The following is a 19649-nucleotide window of genomic DNA, read 5'->3' as shown; positions in this document are numbered from 1 at the left end:
GACGCCGGGGCYGGRAGACCCGCGGGCACGCCCMGCTGRGGGCAATGGCGGCGTCGCGGTCACCAAGGCGACCACCCGCCCCGACCCTCAGGACCACGRGCGAGCCAATCAGAAYCGTTCTCTCTCCCACTGCCCCGCCTCGGCTCTCCCGGAACGSGTCCGTCTTGTGTCCGCGCTCCTGATTGGCTCGYTGCCGCCCAGCCGGGCTGGGATTGGCGGCGGGCGGCGGGAACGCGCGGGCCGCGGGTGCGCGCGCAGGCCGGTCCCCTCCGGGCACGGACGGTCCTTTATAGGCGCGCGAACCCCCACAGCTGCGGACATGTCGGTGTCCCCCGTAAAGCGGCAGAAGATGGAGTCGGCGCTGGACCAGCTCAAGCACCACACCACGGTGGTGGCCGACACCGGGGATTTCAACGGTGAGAGGCGGCGCGAGGGGATCCTGTCACCGCATCTTCTCCTTAGCCCCCCTGTCCCGCCCCCCTTCGCGGAGAGTGGGCGCGCCCGGCCGAAGGGGCGCGCGGTGGGGGGAGCGAACCACCCTGCGGCCGGAGGGGGGTGAGGAGSGGGGAAGGCGCTCGGTGGTGGCGCTTTGGTCTCCATCCCAGGGCAGATCCCGCCCAGCCGGGGCATTTTCCAGACACCCCCGTGATTTTCTCCCAGTTTGCCCTCGAGTGTGCCCTGATCACCACGCTGAGCTCTGCGTGCTGTCAGTAAGAAGYGCCAGGCTGAAAACCAGGCTCTGCTGTGCTAATAAATTCCGGTTTTCTTCCAGTGACCTGTCTAGATCTGGGACTTGTTTGGGGTTTTTTTCCAAACTCARGGCAAGGCAGCCTGGTCCAGGGGAAGGTGTCATTGCCCGTGGCAGGGAGCAAAACTGGACAATCTTTAAGGTCGCTTCCAACCCAATCATTSCAGGATTMTGTAAAAATAATGCCAGAGTGCTTTTGTTTCCCTTATCTCCTGAGAATGAGCCAGCACGCTCCTTTCCGAGAAAGGGAGGTGGCCTTCAATTAGAAAGCCACTTGTTCCCAAGCTGTCACTGCCTGGCCCAGCAGAGACACGGAGCCTGCTTGGTCCATCAGAGCCAAGAATTGCCTCTCTGGGTGTCTCTGGGTTGCAAAGAGCAGCCCTTGAATCCTGCCCTGTCCTTGCCCAGGCCTGCACTAATCCCTCCACTGCTTGCCTAATCCTGCTGGTGTACAATAAGCAACCCTAAAYGGCCACTGTCAAATGTCTTAAGAGTAGGAAACTTAAGGTGAAGAGAGCACAAGGTGGCAACACAGGAAAAAAACACGCCCGGGATGGCTGAGGGGGTGTTTGTGTGCAGACAGCAGTAAGGATTGTAGAATATCCCACAGGGATCATCGAGTCCAGCTCCTGGACATCCCTGAGTTGTTCCCTGGGCTGGTCCTATCACCTGGTGGTCATTCCTAAACTCCAAACAAGGCAAGAGCCTTACCTGGCTCACTCCTGGCAGGTTAAACRCTGGTGGAGGTGGTTGTTGCAGCTGGTGGCTCCCAGTTCGTAGAACAAAGTGTTGGTACAGAACGGAGTTTTGTTGATGTGCTGCTCTGCTTTAAGCAGTATCCATGTGAATTAAAGTTCTGAAGGACCTGTTTGTATGGAGTGGAGCTCTCTCCAGGATTCTGATCGTTGCCTGGGAAGGATCTATGGAAAAACAAGGCTTATTTTCAGTGCAGTTGTACTCTCTCACTTGGGCTTTCATCCCTGTGTGGAAATGCTGAGGAGAAGGGGCTGGTAATACATATTTTGTTTTTTTGACATTTTAACTGCATTGTTGAAACTGCTGAGGGGCTTGAAAAGGCTCTGTCCCATTTGTCCAGTCAGGCCCTGGTGCCAGGCTGTGATTACAGCCAGACAATGTGTGTCACAGCCTGCTGGAGCAAACACCTGGCATCACCTGGAACAGGCGCAGTCCAGGCATTAGGGTAAGACACTTGACCCTTGCTCAGGTGTCTTCCTGGTAGTACAAGGAAATGGCAAGAGCAGATACTGAGAAACTGCAACTGTTTGGAAAGGGTTTAAAAAAGCAGCAAGAAGAGTTGCTGGAGCCTCACAGRTGAATTCACCTGTCCTGGCCCCATCAGTTAGACACAAACAAAAGCCCAAATTYCTGACTGAAGGGAAGGACCCGTTCTTCACTCCCCTCTGTGATTCCTAGGGCTCAGCTATACTGGTTGGGATGAAATTTGGAAATTAGTACTGCTCTGCATCCATCTTTTCTACAGGCTTATACCTTTTGGGCAATTTCTCTAGTTTATAAACTTTACAGTTTGCTGTGYCTTATGACTGCAACCCAGTTGTTCTGTCCTGTGGAACAAGCCAGCCTTCAGGCAGTGTTTAAACACCACTTAGCACTGATGTRCTCTATCATTAACAAGGTTTTACATTCTCACCTGGCTGAGCAAAATCCTTCTGATTTCTCAGGCTGTCTGGCTGTTTCAAACAGGCTGGTTTTCTTTCCTTAGCCATCGATGAGTACAAGCCCCTGGATGCCACCACAAACCCCTCCCTGATCCTCGCTGCGGCTCAGATGCCAGCATACCAGAAACTTGTTGATGAYGCTGTTGCCTATGGGAAGAAGCTTGGTGGGTAAGTAAAGAGGGCTTTAATCTCAGCAGACCTATATTTTAAATGCCTTATTTGTATTCAAACAGCGTACTGGGGTTTCCTCCTCTTGTACTTGGGGGTTTTTCTCCTGCCCCAAAAGGCCTCAACACTTCAGGAAAAATCCCTTATGCCCATTCCAGATGTGCTTCTAAGAAGTGCATCCCCATTTCCCAGCTCACACCTGGCCCTCCTTGCTCAGGAAAACAGCAGCATTATAGGAAAGAGTGTTCAAAGGCTAATTGTACTGGTAGGACAGAAATGGCTCATTTGAACTCTGGAATTTAATGTTAAACGAGCTGTGAAATTTCATCTTCAAATCCATGGTGAAGAGTRAACTCACCTGTTTTGGTTTTTTTTACCTCCATAAATGCTTTTGCTCTTTGTGGTTTTCAGGTCAGAAGAGGAGCAGATMAGAAATGCTTCTGACAAGCTTTTTGTGTTATTTGGAGCTGAAATCCTGAAGAGGATACCTGGCCGTGTGTCCACAGAAGTAGATGCAAGGTTGGCTCTTTTCCCTCTGGGTTACCCTGGATATTGTACATACAAAAAGAAACCTGATTTGAGTTAGAGAGAGATTTCTTGCATAGGAGACCAGCAGGACTTCTATTGTTAATATTTAAGAGTGTGGATTTCACTTAGTTTAACTAGTACTCTGTAACAAAAACAAGTCACAGTGACCTTGGATTTTTGTAATCTTCCTGTTGCATCTTAAGCAAGGGAAACCTCACACTTCCAGTCTTAGTTTTGCTCATTCTCTTCTATGTGGTAATAGCTGCTCAATTTAGCAGATCTGTTCAAACAGTCTATTTCCAGACTGGCACAGGACTTGGCTGTTAACTTGCTCAGTGCCAACTTTTGCTAATGYTCAGCTTTTGAATTCATTATGAGAATCTTCCTTCTCGAAGGGCTGACAGTCCAGGAGGGATCTGAGAACACAAACCTGCTGTTGGCATGTAAATGCTGATAAAACAGGACAATGTTTTCCCATGGGGCCCTGGGGAAAATATTTTTTCTTTTTAAAAAAAAAACGTTTTAAACAGTGCTGCTCTTGCCTCAAAGGTTGTCCTTTGATAAGGAAGGAATGATTCAAAGGGCAAGGCGCCTCATTGACCTCTACAAGGAAGTAGGAATTGGTAAAGATCGGATTCTCATCAAGCTCTCTTCAACGTGGGAAGGAATCCAGGCTGGCAGGTAAGGCTGTGTGTGCCTGGTCTGCTGATTCATGGCATGCTCCTGCCTGTCCACAGGCTCTGACATTGCATTTTGCACTTGAATAAACAGCAGTGCTGAAAGCACGGCATGAGGAAGTCTGTCACAAGGTACTCTGCAACAGCTTGCTGTTGAAATAGGGAAAGTTTCTTCATACAAGGGCCAGGCCACAGTTTCCTGAAATACCCTAAGATGGCTGCATTTGGCTGAAGGAACTCCATTAATAAAGCAGTGTTTGGCAGCACAAAACATCTGCWGTTAGCTGATAAATTTAAAGCTTACTAGGTGTGCCCCATTCCTAAATTAACTTGAGGAATTCTGTAGTTTGAACTTAGCAGCTTATTCCTGAATATGAATTCTGTAGGTGAGCAATGTGCTGTTCTAAGCCAGCCTGTATCTGCAGGGCTCTGGAGGCTGAGTATGGGATTCACTGCAACATGACCTTGCTGTTCTCCTTTGCTCAGGCTGTTGCCTGTGCTGAAGCTGGAGTTACTCTGATTTCCCCATTTGTGGGACGGATCCTGGATTGGTATGTTGCAAATGGAGACAAGAAAAGTTTTGAGCCTTCAGAGGACCCAGGTAAGCACAGCTTTAACATTGCTGAGAACACAACAGCTGCTCATTYGAACAGTTTACTCGTAAAAATCCTCTTAACAGCAAAATGCCCATTTTGAGCATGTTCTAAATAATCACTTACAATGAAGTCAATGTTATCTACTTGTAGGAGTAAAGAGTGTCACCAAGATCTATAACTACTACAAAAAGTTTGGCTACAAAACAATCGTGATGGGCGCGTCGTTTCGCAACACGGGTCAGATCAAAGCACTCACTGGCTGTGACTATCTCACCATTTCACCCAAGCTCCTGGCAGAGCTCAGCAAAGAGCATGTCAAGTTAGCTCCCACACTCAGTGTCAAAGAGGGTAAGTCCACTCCTTGGGGCTTGTTCATCCTTCCTTCAGCAGTGTGAAGAGTCTGGGGTTCGGCTCAGTGCTGTGGTGCTTGCTGCCATCCTGCTTTAGGGATACATCCAGTTTCCTAAAGGAAATTACTGTGGTGTCATTACAATATCACTGCTGCAATTGCTGACACACTGAGCACTAATTGGATTCCAGTGGGCTTGGAATGTGCTTCCATACTCTGCACCTCTCTCCATGGGACAGGGAGAGAACAGGAAGGTTAATCTGCACATGCTCAGGATGAAATTTTACTGAATAGTAGCAAAGATGCCAAACTTGGTTTCATCTTAATCTCTAGACATGCCAAGAGGTGTTTTTCCTCCAGAAATTGGAGACAAATCATACACAAGACTGAGTGATTTGATCTAGTGACACTGTGCCACGATGGCTTGGAATTCTTGTTCCCATTGCAGTACTTTAAGACCAGGTTGGACCGGGCTTGGAGCAATCTGGGATAGTGGAAGGTGTCCCTGCTTCCAGGATTCTGTGATACTCTTCTGCACCTGATGAAAATGCTGCTTGACATCTCAGAAAGCAGCTCTGTGCACAGCTGCAGCCATGTGTTGCTGCYCACAGGCTGCTGCTGGCCTGGAAGCCTGCTATCAAATGAGCTTTTGTTAGTTCTTGCCAAATAATCAAAGCCCTGATTGTTCAGAATATTTGCTTAGAATGTCTCACTGCTGCAGGGTGGTTGCACAAATCCTTAGAATAGGCCTGAAAGTGCTGTACCATTCAGCAGCAGGTACAAGATAAGGACACACACAAACACTGTGTGTTTAGATAAACCTATTCATTAGGCTACCTTTTTCCTCTTTGTTCTCCTCCAGCCAGATCAGGAGCACTTCCAATCTCACATCCCCTATTGTGCTCCTGCAGCAAATCATACTGAAAGTATTAAAAAAATTTCCAACACCTAGAAATGGTCAGAGCTCAAGACWATTTTAGGAAGTCTAAATTTGACAAGAATCTGATAACCTAGTTTGTTTTTTTATTTCTCCTGCACAGCTCAGGCGTGTGATCTGGAGAAGATCCACCTGGATGAGAAGGCATTCCGCTGGCACCACAAYGAAGACCAAATGGCTGTGGAAAAGCTCTCYGATGGGATCAGGAGATTTGCTGCAGATGCAGTTAAGCTGGACAGGATGTTAAAGGTAGATGTTTTATCACACTTCTCCTGTGTACTGCAGCCACCTTGGTGTCGCTGAGGATTAAAGGAGTCTGGTCAGGTTTTTGGACAGGTTATGTAGGACAGGCCACCTAAATTCAGTGAATTTGCTTCACTGCATGCCAAGAAAGAATTCATGCCAGGTGTGGGCCACACCTGCAGTTTCAGGCCACAGGACTGGCAGCTCATCAGGATAACTGTCAAAGTGAAAAGTCCCTTAGGTCTGATTCTGAGCTGTCAGCTGCAGTACAAGATACAAATAATCTGCAGGTAGTGAGCTGGAAATAAATCATGTTTGTACTTGGAGGCACTATGTAATAGCAGATTTGTTGTCAAAGTTATTTCTCAGGTTTTGGAGAGGCTTTCACATGGGATTATTCAAACTCTGTTTTTTGGGGAAGAACTACTCAGTATACCTGATCTAGGCACTTGGTGACTGGCAACTCTTTGCAGTGTTCCCAAACTCTTACTCAGTGGCACTTTGTTTTATTCTCTTTCTAGGAGAGAATGTTCAGCACTGAAAATGGAAAGTAACAAAAAAAAAAAAAAAAAAAAAAAAAAAAAAAAAAAAAAAAAAAAAAAAAAAACCAAAAAAAAAAAAAAAAAACAAAAAACAAAAAAAAAAAAAAAAGAAACAGCATTTCCCTGAGTGCTCCAGGCTGAGGTGGATCACCTGAAGTTCAGTGGATGTACAAAAGTCTTACCTGTACAAATATCATGCTGTTTATGGATAGATTTAATGCTTTTTTTTTTTTTTAATCAATTTGCAAAGGGATAAATGGAATTTCAAATTTTTGTGGCACTTTTGTCAATATATGCACATTAAAAGAGACTTGCCTTGTAACGTGGTCAATTCACTACTACAGGAAACACTTGACAGGATTTTAATTTTTTGTATTAAATTCCTAATTAAGCCTATAGTCTAACACATTTAATAAAACAGTTTTTAAGTTCAGGTTGTTTTGAAGAGAAAACACAGGTTTCACAAGCCAGTCTTGGTACAAAACCCACAAAACTCCTGTGACACACATATAGACACACATATTCTGACATATATCTTAGTAGTTTATATAGATCGAATTCTATGAAGGGTAGACAACAATAAGCAATAGGACAAGMAAGCAGCAGTCTCAAGGGGAAGGGGCCAGGGGAGATTTAGGTTGCATAGTAGGGAACATTTCTGCACTGAAAGAGGCTGTCCAACCTGGCACAGCTGTCCACAGTGGTGGTGGCTGAGTCCCCATCCCTGCAGGGATTTAAAAGCCACATGGATGTGGCACTTGGGCACAGGGGCTAGTGGTGTCCTTGGCAGTGCTGGGAGAATGGCTGGGCTTTATGGTCTCAGCAGTCCTTTCCAACCTCAGTGATACATTCTATTCTAAGAGATCCCTGCTTTTATGTGGACACAATTTGCTGTTTCCTGACAAAGTTGCCTGAACTTAGGAAAAGGGAGAAAAGGCAGCACTGTGGCTCCAGCACTCACAGACCTGTGCTCTGACCAGAAAAAGGGAGCCCCTGATCCCTCACCCCAGKGTGACACAGCAGCTCTGCTGTCAGCACATCCAGAACAAGCTGGGAGCTGCTGTTCCAGCCAAAGGAAAGCCAGCTATCATCCACTGGTGCTGCACTCCCAGCCTGCCCTGGCAATAGTGCCAGTCTACCAGAGGGAAATGAAATGCCCACGGGACTCTTCCAGACCCCCTGTCCTAGAGCTGTTGGTGAAGTGGGAAGCAGACCAGGCAAAATGCAGGCTGCCCAMAGGGAGGTGACCTTTTTTCCAGTCTAAGTCAAATCAGCACTAAAAGCTTGACCCTGCCTCTCCCTACAGACATCAGACTGTCCACTGCATATTCCTTCTCAAKTTAACCTATTTGGCATTTTTCATTCTCACTAARTTGAGAATTCCAGCAGRGAGTCCTAGAATGGTTWGGRTTGGAAGGGGACCTTGAAGACCATCTCMTTSCATCCCTGTGCCATGGRMAGGGACRCYTCCCACCAGAACATGTTGCTGTGCTGTGACACCACACTGCAGTGGGCACCAAACCTTACACCAGGGCAGAGTGGGGATTCAGGCCCACAGAATTTGGGGACTTGCTGCTGTCAAACTGGCTGGTCAGAGGCTTGGAGCCTCKGGAATAAATGCCCCTTTTTCCCCTGAATGATGCAAGAACTGTCACATGCCTGCAATCTGTCACCTCACATAGCTGAGTCACAGCTGGCTCAGTAACACTGTGCAGCTCAAATGAAACTGAAACATTTCAGAAGTAGCTCAAGAGAAGATAAATACTGCAGTGAGAGGTGATAAAGAGGAAAAGGTGCCTGAATAACAAGCCTTACTGCATTTACATGCAGACACCGAGGAGCTGAGGGGGCAGTAGGGGAACAAGTTATGCTTAAAATGTTCAGTCACAGGGTCCCCTACCTGCTRTGGTGGCAGCTGGTGTTTCCTCAGCACTGGGGGTCCTTCTCTGCAGCACAGGTGGTTGTGAAGTGTCTGACGTCTGTGGCTAAGCCACAAAGCCCACATCCTTCCTGAAATGGGGCAAAAAACCAACCACCACATAAWCCTTCAGCCTGTACAGCTCTTTAGTCAGTCACACAAAGTGCATTTACTCCTTAATTCTTCCTCAACTTCTCCTCTCTTCAGGAGATAGAGATCTCCCAGGGCCCTGTCTGTGCCGTGCTTACTCCTCCTGGGATTTCCCAGATCTCCATCCCTCCTCAGATTAGGAAATCAGAAGATGTTTGTTGTCTTCCAGAAAGGTCTGTAGCTCTCACAGTCACAAGGACAAGACKCTGGAATTAGGGGCAAATACAATGTGTGTGTGTGTGGAGAAATCCCAAAGAATCCAGACACAAAGTTTAAAGCACTGGTTTAAAAATGACAGCACCTTTCCCAATCTTTCCTTGTGGTGGCAGCTCTCTGATTCCAACATCCAGCTGTGCAAACACACAAAGCTTGGAGGGGGCTTGGAAAAGCTTTTTCTTCCTCTTCCAGGTGGGCCTTGCATCCCATCATGTGCTGTACTGAGGGAGACATACCTGCTGTTCCCAGCACTACCTCCATTCTTGAAACAGGGTACAGGAGAGCAGAGCTGTTGGAAGAACAGACACACTAAGTACATCCATTCATATTCATCCTCCCAACATGGAATTTAATTTAAAATTAGTCCTTAGATTCACTGGTTATGTCTCTCCAATACAGCCATCCTGGGCCAGTATGGATGACACCAAACCCAGACAGTTCCTTTTGAAATTTTAAAGTAAATCAGGACCAAAGAGCCACTTCCATCTCTTCTGGTCCTTGTCTGGATGCATACGAGATGAATAAAGCAGAAGGTCCTGTTTAAAAAAAAAATTTAAGGTTTTTTTTTTCTTTTAACAAGATTATACTGTGGAAGCTCCAAGAAAAGAATCTCAAACATTTTAATACACTAATGGAATGCTGGTATAACCAACAACCRTCARCTGCACACAGGGACWGAGTTCAAACATCTTGTCAGGRTCCCMAAAAACATGAAAATTGAGATCAGAYCCCACAGGCAGGTCTTGGGGCTCTGCCTTCCAGAGTTAAACATTTTCCCAACTGCATCACCAGCACCCCTCTTTCCAGCTTGGGTGTAAACCCATCAGGAAAGGCTCCCATACCTTAGGGATGGTGGGCTTTCCTCCTGCTGGTGAAGAAATCTTTTGTGGGGTGCAAGACAGCAGTGTTCCTTTACAGCTGTGAGCCAACATCAGAGAAAACTCCTTACCCCTTTGGATTCATCCTGCTCCACCCAGTGCAGAGGCATTCTGAGGCTTCTGGCAGGTACTTCCATGTCTGCCTGCAAGAAAATCAGAGGAAAACAAGAGATTAYGGGCCCAGCTATTAAGCCCAGAGATGTTGTGATTCCCAAATAAAAAGAACAAAACCCTAAACAAATAAATGCCCTCCCATTGTTATAAAACAACAAAAACCACCAGCAGGATGTTACCAGATTTCCAAGAAAACATGTCTGGCTGGTAACATTCCTAGGACCAAAGCATCAAGCACTGCACAGTGCAACACTGAAACTATCAGGGTTTGTCTGGGTTAAAAATCTCACAAATTTGAAGGTTTTCAGCTCTTTGGGAAACAGTTTCTGCCTTGGGGACAAAAACTCCTCAGAATAAACACCACTGCTTGGATGTCTGGGATGAGATAGTTCGTAGGGCTCCTCAGCTGAACCAGGCACAAGGTACTAACTGAGATATCCAAATTCTCTCCATGGGAAGTTTAAAATGTAAGAATTATCCAAAAATCTTTGCTCTTTTTTTATAATGCCACTTCATGATTTTAGTTGATGTAAATACCTTTTAGGTAAAAGAAAATAACAAATGAACTATCAAGTTTTACACCTGCAGAACAAAATTTAAACACAGAAAATAAACACAATAAAACTTTCCTGAACATACCTGGATGACATTCAACAACTTTGTGTTTTCTATCTTCATTTGATCTTTTCCCACAGTCTTGGAACAACTTTTTCCAGTCCCTGGTTAAAATTGGTCATTAGGAGCTATCATCACTAATGGCCTCAAGTTGTGCCAGGGGAAGTTTAGGTTGGATATYAGGAAAAATCCCTTCAWGGAAAGGSATGRTGGACTCCATCCCTGGAAGTGTTCAGAAAASATGTGGAGGTGACACTTGAGGTTGAGTGGTGAACATGGTGGTGGTGCTGCACTGATGCCTGAACTTGATCTTAAAAGCTCTTTTCCAACCTTAATCCCATGATTCCAGGACTTGGATGGCTCCCAGTTTGTCAGCATGGCTTGTGACGGTGACACAATCCAGCCCACCATCCTGACCCACCTCACAAAGCTACACCTGCACACATCACCTCTCCAGCCACTTGCTGCTGGATCACACGACTCTCCTCCCATTTTCCCAAGAGCAACTTCACAGCTGAGGAGATAGAAGTGGATGTGTGATGGGGAAGAGTGAAAATGCACTTGGGAACTTGTCTTGTTTCTGCTCTCATACAGGAGGAAAAAGGGAGCACCATCAAGTCCTAGGCAGTGTGCTTTGTCCAACTGTTTGCTTCTCAACAGAAGCACAAGCAGAGCAACTCCAGCAGRTCCTGGATACCACAAAATAAGGAAAAATTGTACAACAGGGGTCTGATTAATGCCTGCAGTGGTCTGAATGCTGTTTGCTCACTTGGCAGCAGCTGAATGAACCTGAAAGAGCTGAATGAGGACAGAACCTCATTTAAGCAATGAAAACAGGACACAGGGTAGACACCAATATTCTATTTTTACAGGCAAGCAATGAAAGATGCAGTGATTTTGGCAAAATCCCACAGAAACACAGTCTCGAAGGAAATACAGTCTCCCACTTCACCAAAATGTGACTTTCCAGACTGAAAGTATTCCTTGATAGAGTCAACATCAAATCCCTATGACAGCTTGTCAGGAATGAAGATTTAAATTATCAAAGCTAACTGATAATTTAATTTCCATCAAAGCGCAATTTTCATTTCAAATTCCAGTTTTAATTTCCATCAAAGCCAAAGATCTGTAAGCTGGGCTCCAGAATGCAACACTAGAAAACCCAGCAAACCCCAGGGCAGTYTGTCTTTTAAAATCACACTGAATTCTTGAGGCAGAGCTAAAAAACTGGATTTCCACAGAAAAGACAAAATTTCACTGCTTGATGACTTGTTAGAAACAAAATATTGTAACATCCTGGTATGAAAACARAAATGCAACCACAAAGGTCCTTCCCTTCAGGGCACTGTAGAAATGTTGGCACAATTCCAAGAGGGGAGGAAAATCAATTATCTGAAAGTTAATTTATCTACTTTCTGATATATTTGGTATGTTTAAGCCTGCAACAATTAAAAAAATATCTCAGCCTGATTCTTCCTTTGCATATTCAGCTTCAAGCCAYACCTGCAGTTCTGAGGGAAGGAGGCCAGATTCCACCCTACACTGATGGGATCCACATTAGCCTTCTGCATTTTTCAGTGCAGTAATCCACAAAATTCCAGCAATAGACAGCAGCAATGTACTTCCAGAGAGGAGTATTTCCAAGAGAACAATACCCACAACATAAGCAGCACAAAGGAGAACAAATAAACAATTGTAGGACCATGTACAAAGAAAAAGCTGAGCAAACTTTTTAAACACAATTCCAACAATGTGAAGAGGAAGAAAACAAGGGCACACTGTARATCAGTACAATGCCAACCCAGAGCAAGGACTTCAATTTCAGCAATTTGTATTCACAGCACCAACTTTTGGGGGGTTTTGAGAAGGCAGTTCCCCACATCTGTAAATTGAGGGTCTAGAGAAGCAGTGAGAAAATGGAGCAGCAAAAGTGTAAGGGAGTGTCCCAGCTGCTTCTGACAACTTTCATCCATTCCATCCACACAGAACCTGACACTGCCACTTCACTGCCATAGTCACTTCAGAGTCCAGGACAGAGGTTCAGACAGATGTTTCATCCAGGTCACAACCATGGAAATCCACAGCCTGCTGGCTCTTCATCCATCCTCTKTGCAAACAGACCTGCTCCTTCATTTCCTGCTGAAGGAAACACACCCAGACATGACAGGACAGGTTAGTCCACAGCCAGGACAGGACTGGTAACACACAGTCATCTAAACAAAAGAAGGCGTTTGTGGTTATTCATATGTGCTCTTCTATCTGACAAGRTAGCACTCAAACAAGCCAAGCCATTTTCCAAAGAAATTAAATTCATTCATTGCTAGAATCCTAAATCAGAGCTGACCGAGTGCCAACCTGCCAAAGCTCAAAAAACAAGAGACATTTCTCTGAGCAGAAATGTTTAGTGAAGCCTATTTGGAATTTTACTTTGCCAGTTCCACTACAGCCATGTATTTCCCAACCTATTTTCATCTTCTTTTTTTAAATAACCAAATGCTCCTTGCCAAAAGACACAACTGCCTGGATAGCTTGATCAAACAGAAGTGGCACACGCTTCAATAGAAAACCAGGGAGAAAAACCCGTTTTGAGGGACAACATTCCTAAAACCAAAAGATGTTCACCACTGGMTGTTCCCAGTTCTTAAGTGCCATCTTGCCTCACCTGACATTGCAAAGAATCAGAAGGTTTTGGACAGCAGGAAGGGTGGAATTCTCATTCTGTCCCGTCACCAGGTGCCTGTCYAGCACCACATGGACAGCATCCGGGCTGCTGGCTGAACACAGGAGGATACAACACAGAGAATGTGTTACAGGACAGAAGTTCAGTGCCAGAATCATCCCTCTGATAAAACCAACACAGTATGTAACTATTTTGGCCAGACAGATTTGCTAGGTGCTGATCTATAACCCCAGCAGACAGGGGCAGTCTCAAACCCCTAATCCTGAAACAATTTCCATAGGAAATCCTTTTCTGAAAGGACAGGACTGAGTTCTTGATTTGATTAACACCAGGTGACTAAAGCACACTTATCAGGAGATAGTTTAATAAAAAAATCAAAGTATGTCTTTGAAATTTGCAATTACCTCACAATACAATATAAACTCTTCTTGCCAGACATGAGCTGCCATCACCATGCTACAAAAAACAAATACTCATTTTCTGGCCAATTACACACTGCAATGTGTTCAGATCTACCAGCAACTGCTCAGCAGCCAAAACAGAATTTTTAAGTTGCCTCATTCCAGATAGAATCCTAGTGTTTGAGTTGGAAGGACCTTGAAGCTCATACAGTCCCAYSCCCCTGCCACAGGCAGGGACACTTTCCAGTAGCYCAGGTTGCTCCAAGCCCRTCCARCCTGGCCTTGAAAATGCACACAAGMCCTMATTTYCCAAAGGAGACATGAARTGCCAACCCCAGACACCAARCATGACCCACCACTGAATGTAGCTCCAGAATCCTTCACGAAATCCTCCACAATAATAGACAAACTGGCAAAATTCGGCTGCCTCACCAGCTCGTAGACAGAGGGCTGAAACAGATCAAAAGCAAATGAGTCTGGCTGGCTTTTTGCAGCAAAAGCCAAGCAAAACCAGTACATATCTCCCTGAAATTTATATTTCTGTTCCCTCTATTATTCTCCCAACCAAACAACCACAAGCAGCTTCGATGGATTTTGTGCAGGGAGCGAACTGGAAACCCTTAAGTGGGTTCATAAAGAAGGTTTAAGTAAAGAGGAAAAAACAACACCAAGCAATTTCTGCAGGTGTGATTAACTTCAGGAAGGCACAGAACTGTCTGGGGGACACAAATATCTGGACACAGATGCTGTGCCACCTGCAGAGTCCAAAAGCAGTAACCCACCTTGGAATGAATATGGGAAACATCTTAAAGACAGAAAATTTAAGAGTCTTTATAGTTTTTATATGCAAAAGGAAGAAGTTAAATTTTATGGTTTCCACAGCACATATAGGTAGACTACAACATGATTTAAAATACTTCATCATATTGGACTATAACAATCCATATAGAACCATAAATAATCCTCAACTCAARTAGAAGCACATGAGAACATTAATAGCTTTTGTGAGTCACAAAAACTTAATTTCTTAACTTTCCATGTAAATTTTCCACACTAGACGCTGTACTAGAGATTTGCATCACTCTGATATGACAATATGGGCTGTGAGGTGATGACTGCACCTAAAACATCAGCAGTAATTGCAAGCCAGATTGTAAAAACAGCCTTTTTTTCTCTAAGACTCCCTCTACCATTTAAAAAGAAACAGCACCTTGAGAAATATAATTTAGCCCCAGTATGCATGAAAGAAAAAAACCAACCAAACAAACGAAAAAAACCACAAAAAAAAGTAACAAAAAAAACCACACCAAAAAACCCACAAGAGTACCCAAAAAAAAAAAAGTCCTTAACAATGAATGCAGAGTTGCATCAGGAATTTCCAGCTTTTTTTCTGCTTCAGTTTAAAGTTTACCAAACAATTAAAAGGAAAGTATTCCCCACATGCCAGTAAAGTGGGATAATCCCTTTATGCACTTAGTCTTGTCAAAGACAACTCTGCACACCTTGCACAAAACCAAGGGTACCAAACCAAAAATTTGTATTTATAGGAAGTTCCAGAGTAATACCAAAACCACCAGAATTTACACAGCAAAAAATGCCCCCAACAAGAAAAATCAGATAAAAGCTCAACTTACCCCTGTCAGGCTGTATCCCTGGAAAACCCAGGATTTRTCATCATTAGTGGCACAACACAAAGCTGCCACTCCCTGTCCCACAGCACAGATGGGCTCTAAAAAGAATTAAAGGACATTTGTGAGCAACACTGATGAGGGTGGTGAGACTGATGCTGCCCTCCTGCAGGTGCAGTTATACTGCACTGATAATGTTCTTTTAGGTTGTAGGGGCTTTCCTGCACGCTGCTGTAGCAATTATTGGCTATAATAAGAATTAGTATAATTATTATTGTTACAGTAAGAGGAAGAATAAGAATTGCAGCTTTTAACTCCAAGCCCAGAGACAACAGCAAAGTGGAAATAAAAATGCTCAAATGTGGAGTCATGATTAACTGCAGCCTTAATGATGATCCTGGTACACTCCACAATTGGTTCTGAGCCTTGAATCCTGCTGATTTGGATAGAGTCATTTCTCTATCACTACAAGGCAGCAAATTCTTCTTCTGAGGCAAGCTTTGAAAAGCTACTGGCATTACTTTTTAAGATACTTTAAGACCCCTTTTTCCTTTTCAAGGCTTCCTTTTTTCCTTTTTAACACACTTTAGGACWTTTTTATTTCCTTTTAAGACTCTCTTTTTCCTTTTTAAGATATTTTAGAATACCTCTTTGTCTTCTAAGACACCCCTTCCTTTTTTTAAGGCCCATTAAAATACTGGTTTCCCACATTGAAGACACTCTTTTCCTTCCCAGTTTTAAATGCTCTTTAGCCATGCAGCAGCCCTGCAGGAGCAGCACAGGAACTCTGTTCCTTTCACCCAACCCCCCGAGGATGTTCACCTACTGCTCTCAGTGCTGAAGTGCTGCAGGATCTTGGCCAGGTACCCACTGTTGGCCAGGTCAGTCACAGCCCCGGGGCAGTTTGGGATCAGCAGGGCGTGGTACCGAGCCCCTGGTGGGGGTAAAAGCAAGAATTGATTGTAGGACAGGTGAAAAAAACMAAAAGCCTGATTATAAATCCACTGCACATTTAGGGAAAAAAAGGACAAACCAAACAATTCAGATAAAAAATGAACCTAAAGAAACTAACAGAGCTACTCAAAATAGAGAAAAAAGTCATTCTTCGGACAAGGAACACATTTTTAATGTGCCCTGATTACCCAGGTAAAAATTTCAACTGTTCTGTCTGCTGCCTTCTACTTCAGCAGAATATTTACTTTTAACAAGTAACAATGTAGTGGGTGCTTATATACAACACAGCTACCACATGTATACATTGCATATATATTAAGAGAATAACCATTCCAAGATAAGTAAGAAAAGTAGTTGCCAGAACTTCCTCTTAAATAGTAAGWAAACCAACAACTGCAGCTGCCAATTTTCTCTTAAAGCACAACTTTYCTGCCTTTTCTGTGTCGCTCTTCCYTAAAATTCTGGCCCTAAGCAGCCCATTTCCCTGCCAGTGGAGATGACAGTGGTCTGTGGTGACACCCTTACCATCAATGGACTCCAGCTTGGCGGGGTTGGCGTAGGATTTCATGCGGAAGTCCTGGATCCAGCGCGTGTTCCCCTCGTTCACATCCACAAAATCAATGGGCTTCCCCTGGGGATAACAGGGTTCACACACCCTGGTCAGGATCACTGCACAAGTATCCATGACACTCCCTGAAGGACAGCCCTGTGGGATGTTGGGGTGCCTCAGCTCTCAAAAAATTGAASTTCTCCCATTTTCCCCCCTGAATTAGTTCTAATAGTTTCCCCTCCACTCTTTGTGGGAATGGATTCTGGACAGAGAAGTCCAAATCCATGCTACAGAAAGCCTGAAGTCGCTTCAGTATTAAAAAAAACATAATTAAACAGGCTCCTTAATATTTAAAGGACACTTCTCAAATAACTTACAGTACAATGATCTCACGTCAATCGAGATAGCAGTTGGTTTCAGGCTGAAATCACAGTATTTGCCCATTTTTACTCACCCCAGGAGTTGCCACTTGCAGATTAAATGCAGAGCTGGCCAGAGTAAAGCAGTGAAGGAAAGACTGGGCTGACACACCTGGAAAATAGATTCCAACACCTTAGTGAAACAACAGTGATGGTTTAATCCAGGCCACTCTTTATCTAGCAAAATACATGAGCTTGGGTGTTTTAAACGCTCATTTTATACGCTCTAGATAATTTCCGAGGATTATTTTTTTTTATGATTTAATGATTTTAAGAAATCAGAAATGTACAGCCTTCATTACAGGTGAGCTGTGCACTAAGGAATAGAATTCGTGAAAACTTGAATTTGAAAATTAAGGTTGAAATTTAAGGTTGAAAAGGACCTTAAAGCCCATCTTGCACCAACTCCTGGCCATGGGCAGGGGGACACCTTCTACCAGACCAGATTGTCCAAGCCCTGTCCAACCTGGCCTTAGCCACTCCCAGGGATGGGGCAGCCACAGCTTCTCTGGGCAATCTGTGCACCCTTGCAGGGAATCATCCCCCTCTAACATCCAATCTAAGCCGCCCCTCCTTCCCCTCAAAGCCACAAAAGCCACACGCAGAGGAGCCAAGCGGCACAGCTGCACAGAGGAGGCAACACCTGCAGTGCAGATGTGCGCGGATGGAAAACCAGCTGCGCAGAGAAGGCACAGGCACACGCATGGTTGCACTATATTGCAATAATCATCCTCGGCTGCGCTGTGACACCCAMACACACGGGGACGGGCACACAAACGGGGGGACACGCCGCGACAGCCACACCGGGAACACCCCCGCGCGGCACCGCCCCGCCGCGGCGCTGGGAAGGGATGAAGGGCGCGGGATACCCGCAGAGGCCGGCTCCCCGCGAACCGGCGGGGCTCCCCCGAGAGCGTGTCTCACCCGCGGCGGCGGCGCTGGCGACGATGAGGCAGGAGGGTTTGGCCAGCCGGTCCGACATGGCGGGGCCGGGCCTGAGGGGCCTGAGGGGAGGGCGGGGCCTGAGGGGAGGGCGGGGCCTGAGGGGAGGGCGGGGCCTGAGGGGAGGGCGGGGCCAGAGGGGAGGGCGGGGCCTCGCGCGGCCGCGCATGCGCAGCGCGGCGGGAGAAAAGCGCGCCAAATCCTGAGGGGGGCGAAAAAGCGCGGGAAGCTCTGAACGGGCGGCGCCTCCTAAAAGCCTTCGTACGTTCCGAGAATCGCATAGTTCAGCGTTTCATTGACGAACTGCCGTTGTTTCCTTATTTCCCCGCTTTTGTAACCCTCGGCGTTCAGTTTCTGGGTTTGCATCTTTCATCCCTTTGTGAATTGAATAGGTTTATCACTCGCTTGCTTGCTGGTGGGTTACAGACACAACACCGGTATAAAATGAAATAAAGTCCGCATAACCCTGCTATTGTTTTTATTTGTTTATTTGGAAGAATAAATTAGCCTGGAAATCAGGCTAATTTCTAGCCTGRTTTCCTAAAGGAAATGTAGGTTACACTATCTTGTCCCGTCTCTTCAGTCATCTGTTCGTCTCCTTTTCTCTCCAGAACTGTGTTCTGAATCCACCAGCTGGTTAATCTGGATGCTCCTCTCTCCTTGTTCCAGTTTAGATATCAGAAAAATATTTTTTTAAAAGGGAAAAAAAAAAAAAAAAGCATTTCTTCCACCATGCAGTTTCACTGTGGGGTGGGAGACTTGCTGCCACTCCAGCAGCCCAAACATTTATGGCACAGAGCATCACATTCATGCTCCTTATTCCCTGCTCTGATTCCAGTTGAAAGGAATGAGAAGGTAGTGTCTTTACAAACAAACTCTGGGGTGAGATAAGGCTGATATTGAGAGATAGAAAGAAACAATAAGAAGGATTTGCATAAGAATTCTACTGATTGGCTTACCCCAGTCCATGTTAATAGACTACCTGAGCAGAGACACAGAGATGTATATTGAAAGGGGGCAATTTATGATAGAAGAAGAGTTTCATCAGGCGTTTTGGGGAGCCTGTACCTCTCAAGTACCTCAGCCAATAGAGAAAGAGAGAGGGGACTGCAGCCGAAAAATTGAGATAAAAGGAGGCTGCGTCCTCTATGAATTTGAGAGACCCCATGGGAAATGCCCATGACCTCTCCCTTTATTCATGAATAAAGTTGCGGGACTCCTCTGTCTCCTTTTTGGACATAAACCTCTRGTGCTTGTGGATTAATTTTCCTAACACAGTGCTTTTTAAACAAACACAAAGGACAGTGCTGTCCCAGGCACTGCTCCGTCAGCTCTTCCCACCCTCCCTACACTGCCCCAAGGAAGTGCAATTCTGCACACCCTGACTGAGGTCAATGGGAGGGTCAGGCCCCCACCCATCCCAGATTCTCAGCCCCAGCATTCCCAGTCAGAAAAGAGGAATTTATTTGATCTCCTACTCTTATGACTTCTAAGACTGTTAAAACTCGAGTCCCCATCTGTGTTTCTACGGCAAAAACCTCAGATAATTACAGCTTTTACAGCTGAAGGGTGCCCTTTTTCCTGACCCCTGTGGATTTTACAGGATTTTTCTTCCCAGTTCTTAAGAAATTTATTTCCAATAGCCTGCAGGCTTCTGAGTGGAGCTGGTATAATACAACATCATCCCCTGTGTGGTGAC

The 19649-nt window shown here is 45.4% G+C and overlaps 2 protein-coding genes across 3 annotated transcripts; one reads left to right on the top strand and one right to left on the bottom strand.

The window, feature by feature from the left end:
• The first annotated feature begins 239 nt into the window (after positions 1-239).
• TALDO1 (transaldolase 1) lies at positions 240-6807 on the top strand. Its single transcript, XM_057382702.1, has 8 exons — positions 240-416; positions 2490-2613; positions 3025-3132; positions 3691-3822; positions 4244-4419; positions 4565-4762; positions 5804-5949; positions 6465-6807. Exons 1-8 carry the CDS (start codon positions 320-322, stop codon positions 6495-6497), a joined length of 1014 nt encoding a protein of 337 aa, XP_057238685.1. The 5' UTR covers positions 240-319; the 3' UTR covers positions 6498-6807.
• A 4396-nt stretch (positions 6808-11203) lies between these two features.
• GATD1 (glutamine amidotransferase class 1 domain containing 1) lies at positions 11204-18034 on the bottom strand. Of its 2 annotated transcripts, none has more exons than XM_057382705.1 (8): positions 17933-18034; positions 17044-17120; positions 16565-16670; positions 15912-16019; positions 15092-15186; positions 13814-13907; positions 13039-13150; positions 11204-12515 (listed from the first exon to the last, which is right to left on the bottom strand). In XM_057382705.1, exons 1-8 carry the CDS (start codon positions 17988-17990, stop codon positions 12506-12508), a joined length of 660 nt encoding a protein of 219 aa, XP_057238688.1. In that variant the 5' UTR covers positions 17991-18034; the 3' UTR covers positions 11204-12505. The 2 variants fall into 2 exon arrangements, with proteins under 2 accessions (XP_057238688.1, XP_057238689.1); XM_057382706.1 differs by having other exon boundaries at positions 11204-12512.
• Between the last annotated feature and the right edge of the window lie 1615 nt (positions 18035-19649).

Source organism: Malurus melanocephalus, unplaced genomic scaffold, assembly GCF_030028575.1.
Source record: "Malurus melanocephalus ecotype Western Australia unplaced genomic scaffold, MMel_1.1 scaffold_580, whole genome shotgun sequence".
NCBI classification, from domain to species: Eukaryota; Metazoa; Chordata; class Aves; order Passeriformes; family Maluridae; genus Malurus; species Malurus melanocephalus.
Note: the sequence above shows the minus strand (reverse complement) of the source record. Positions and strands in the feature narration are given on the sequence as shown.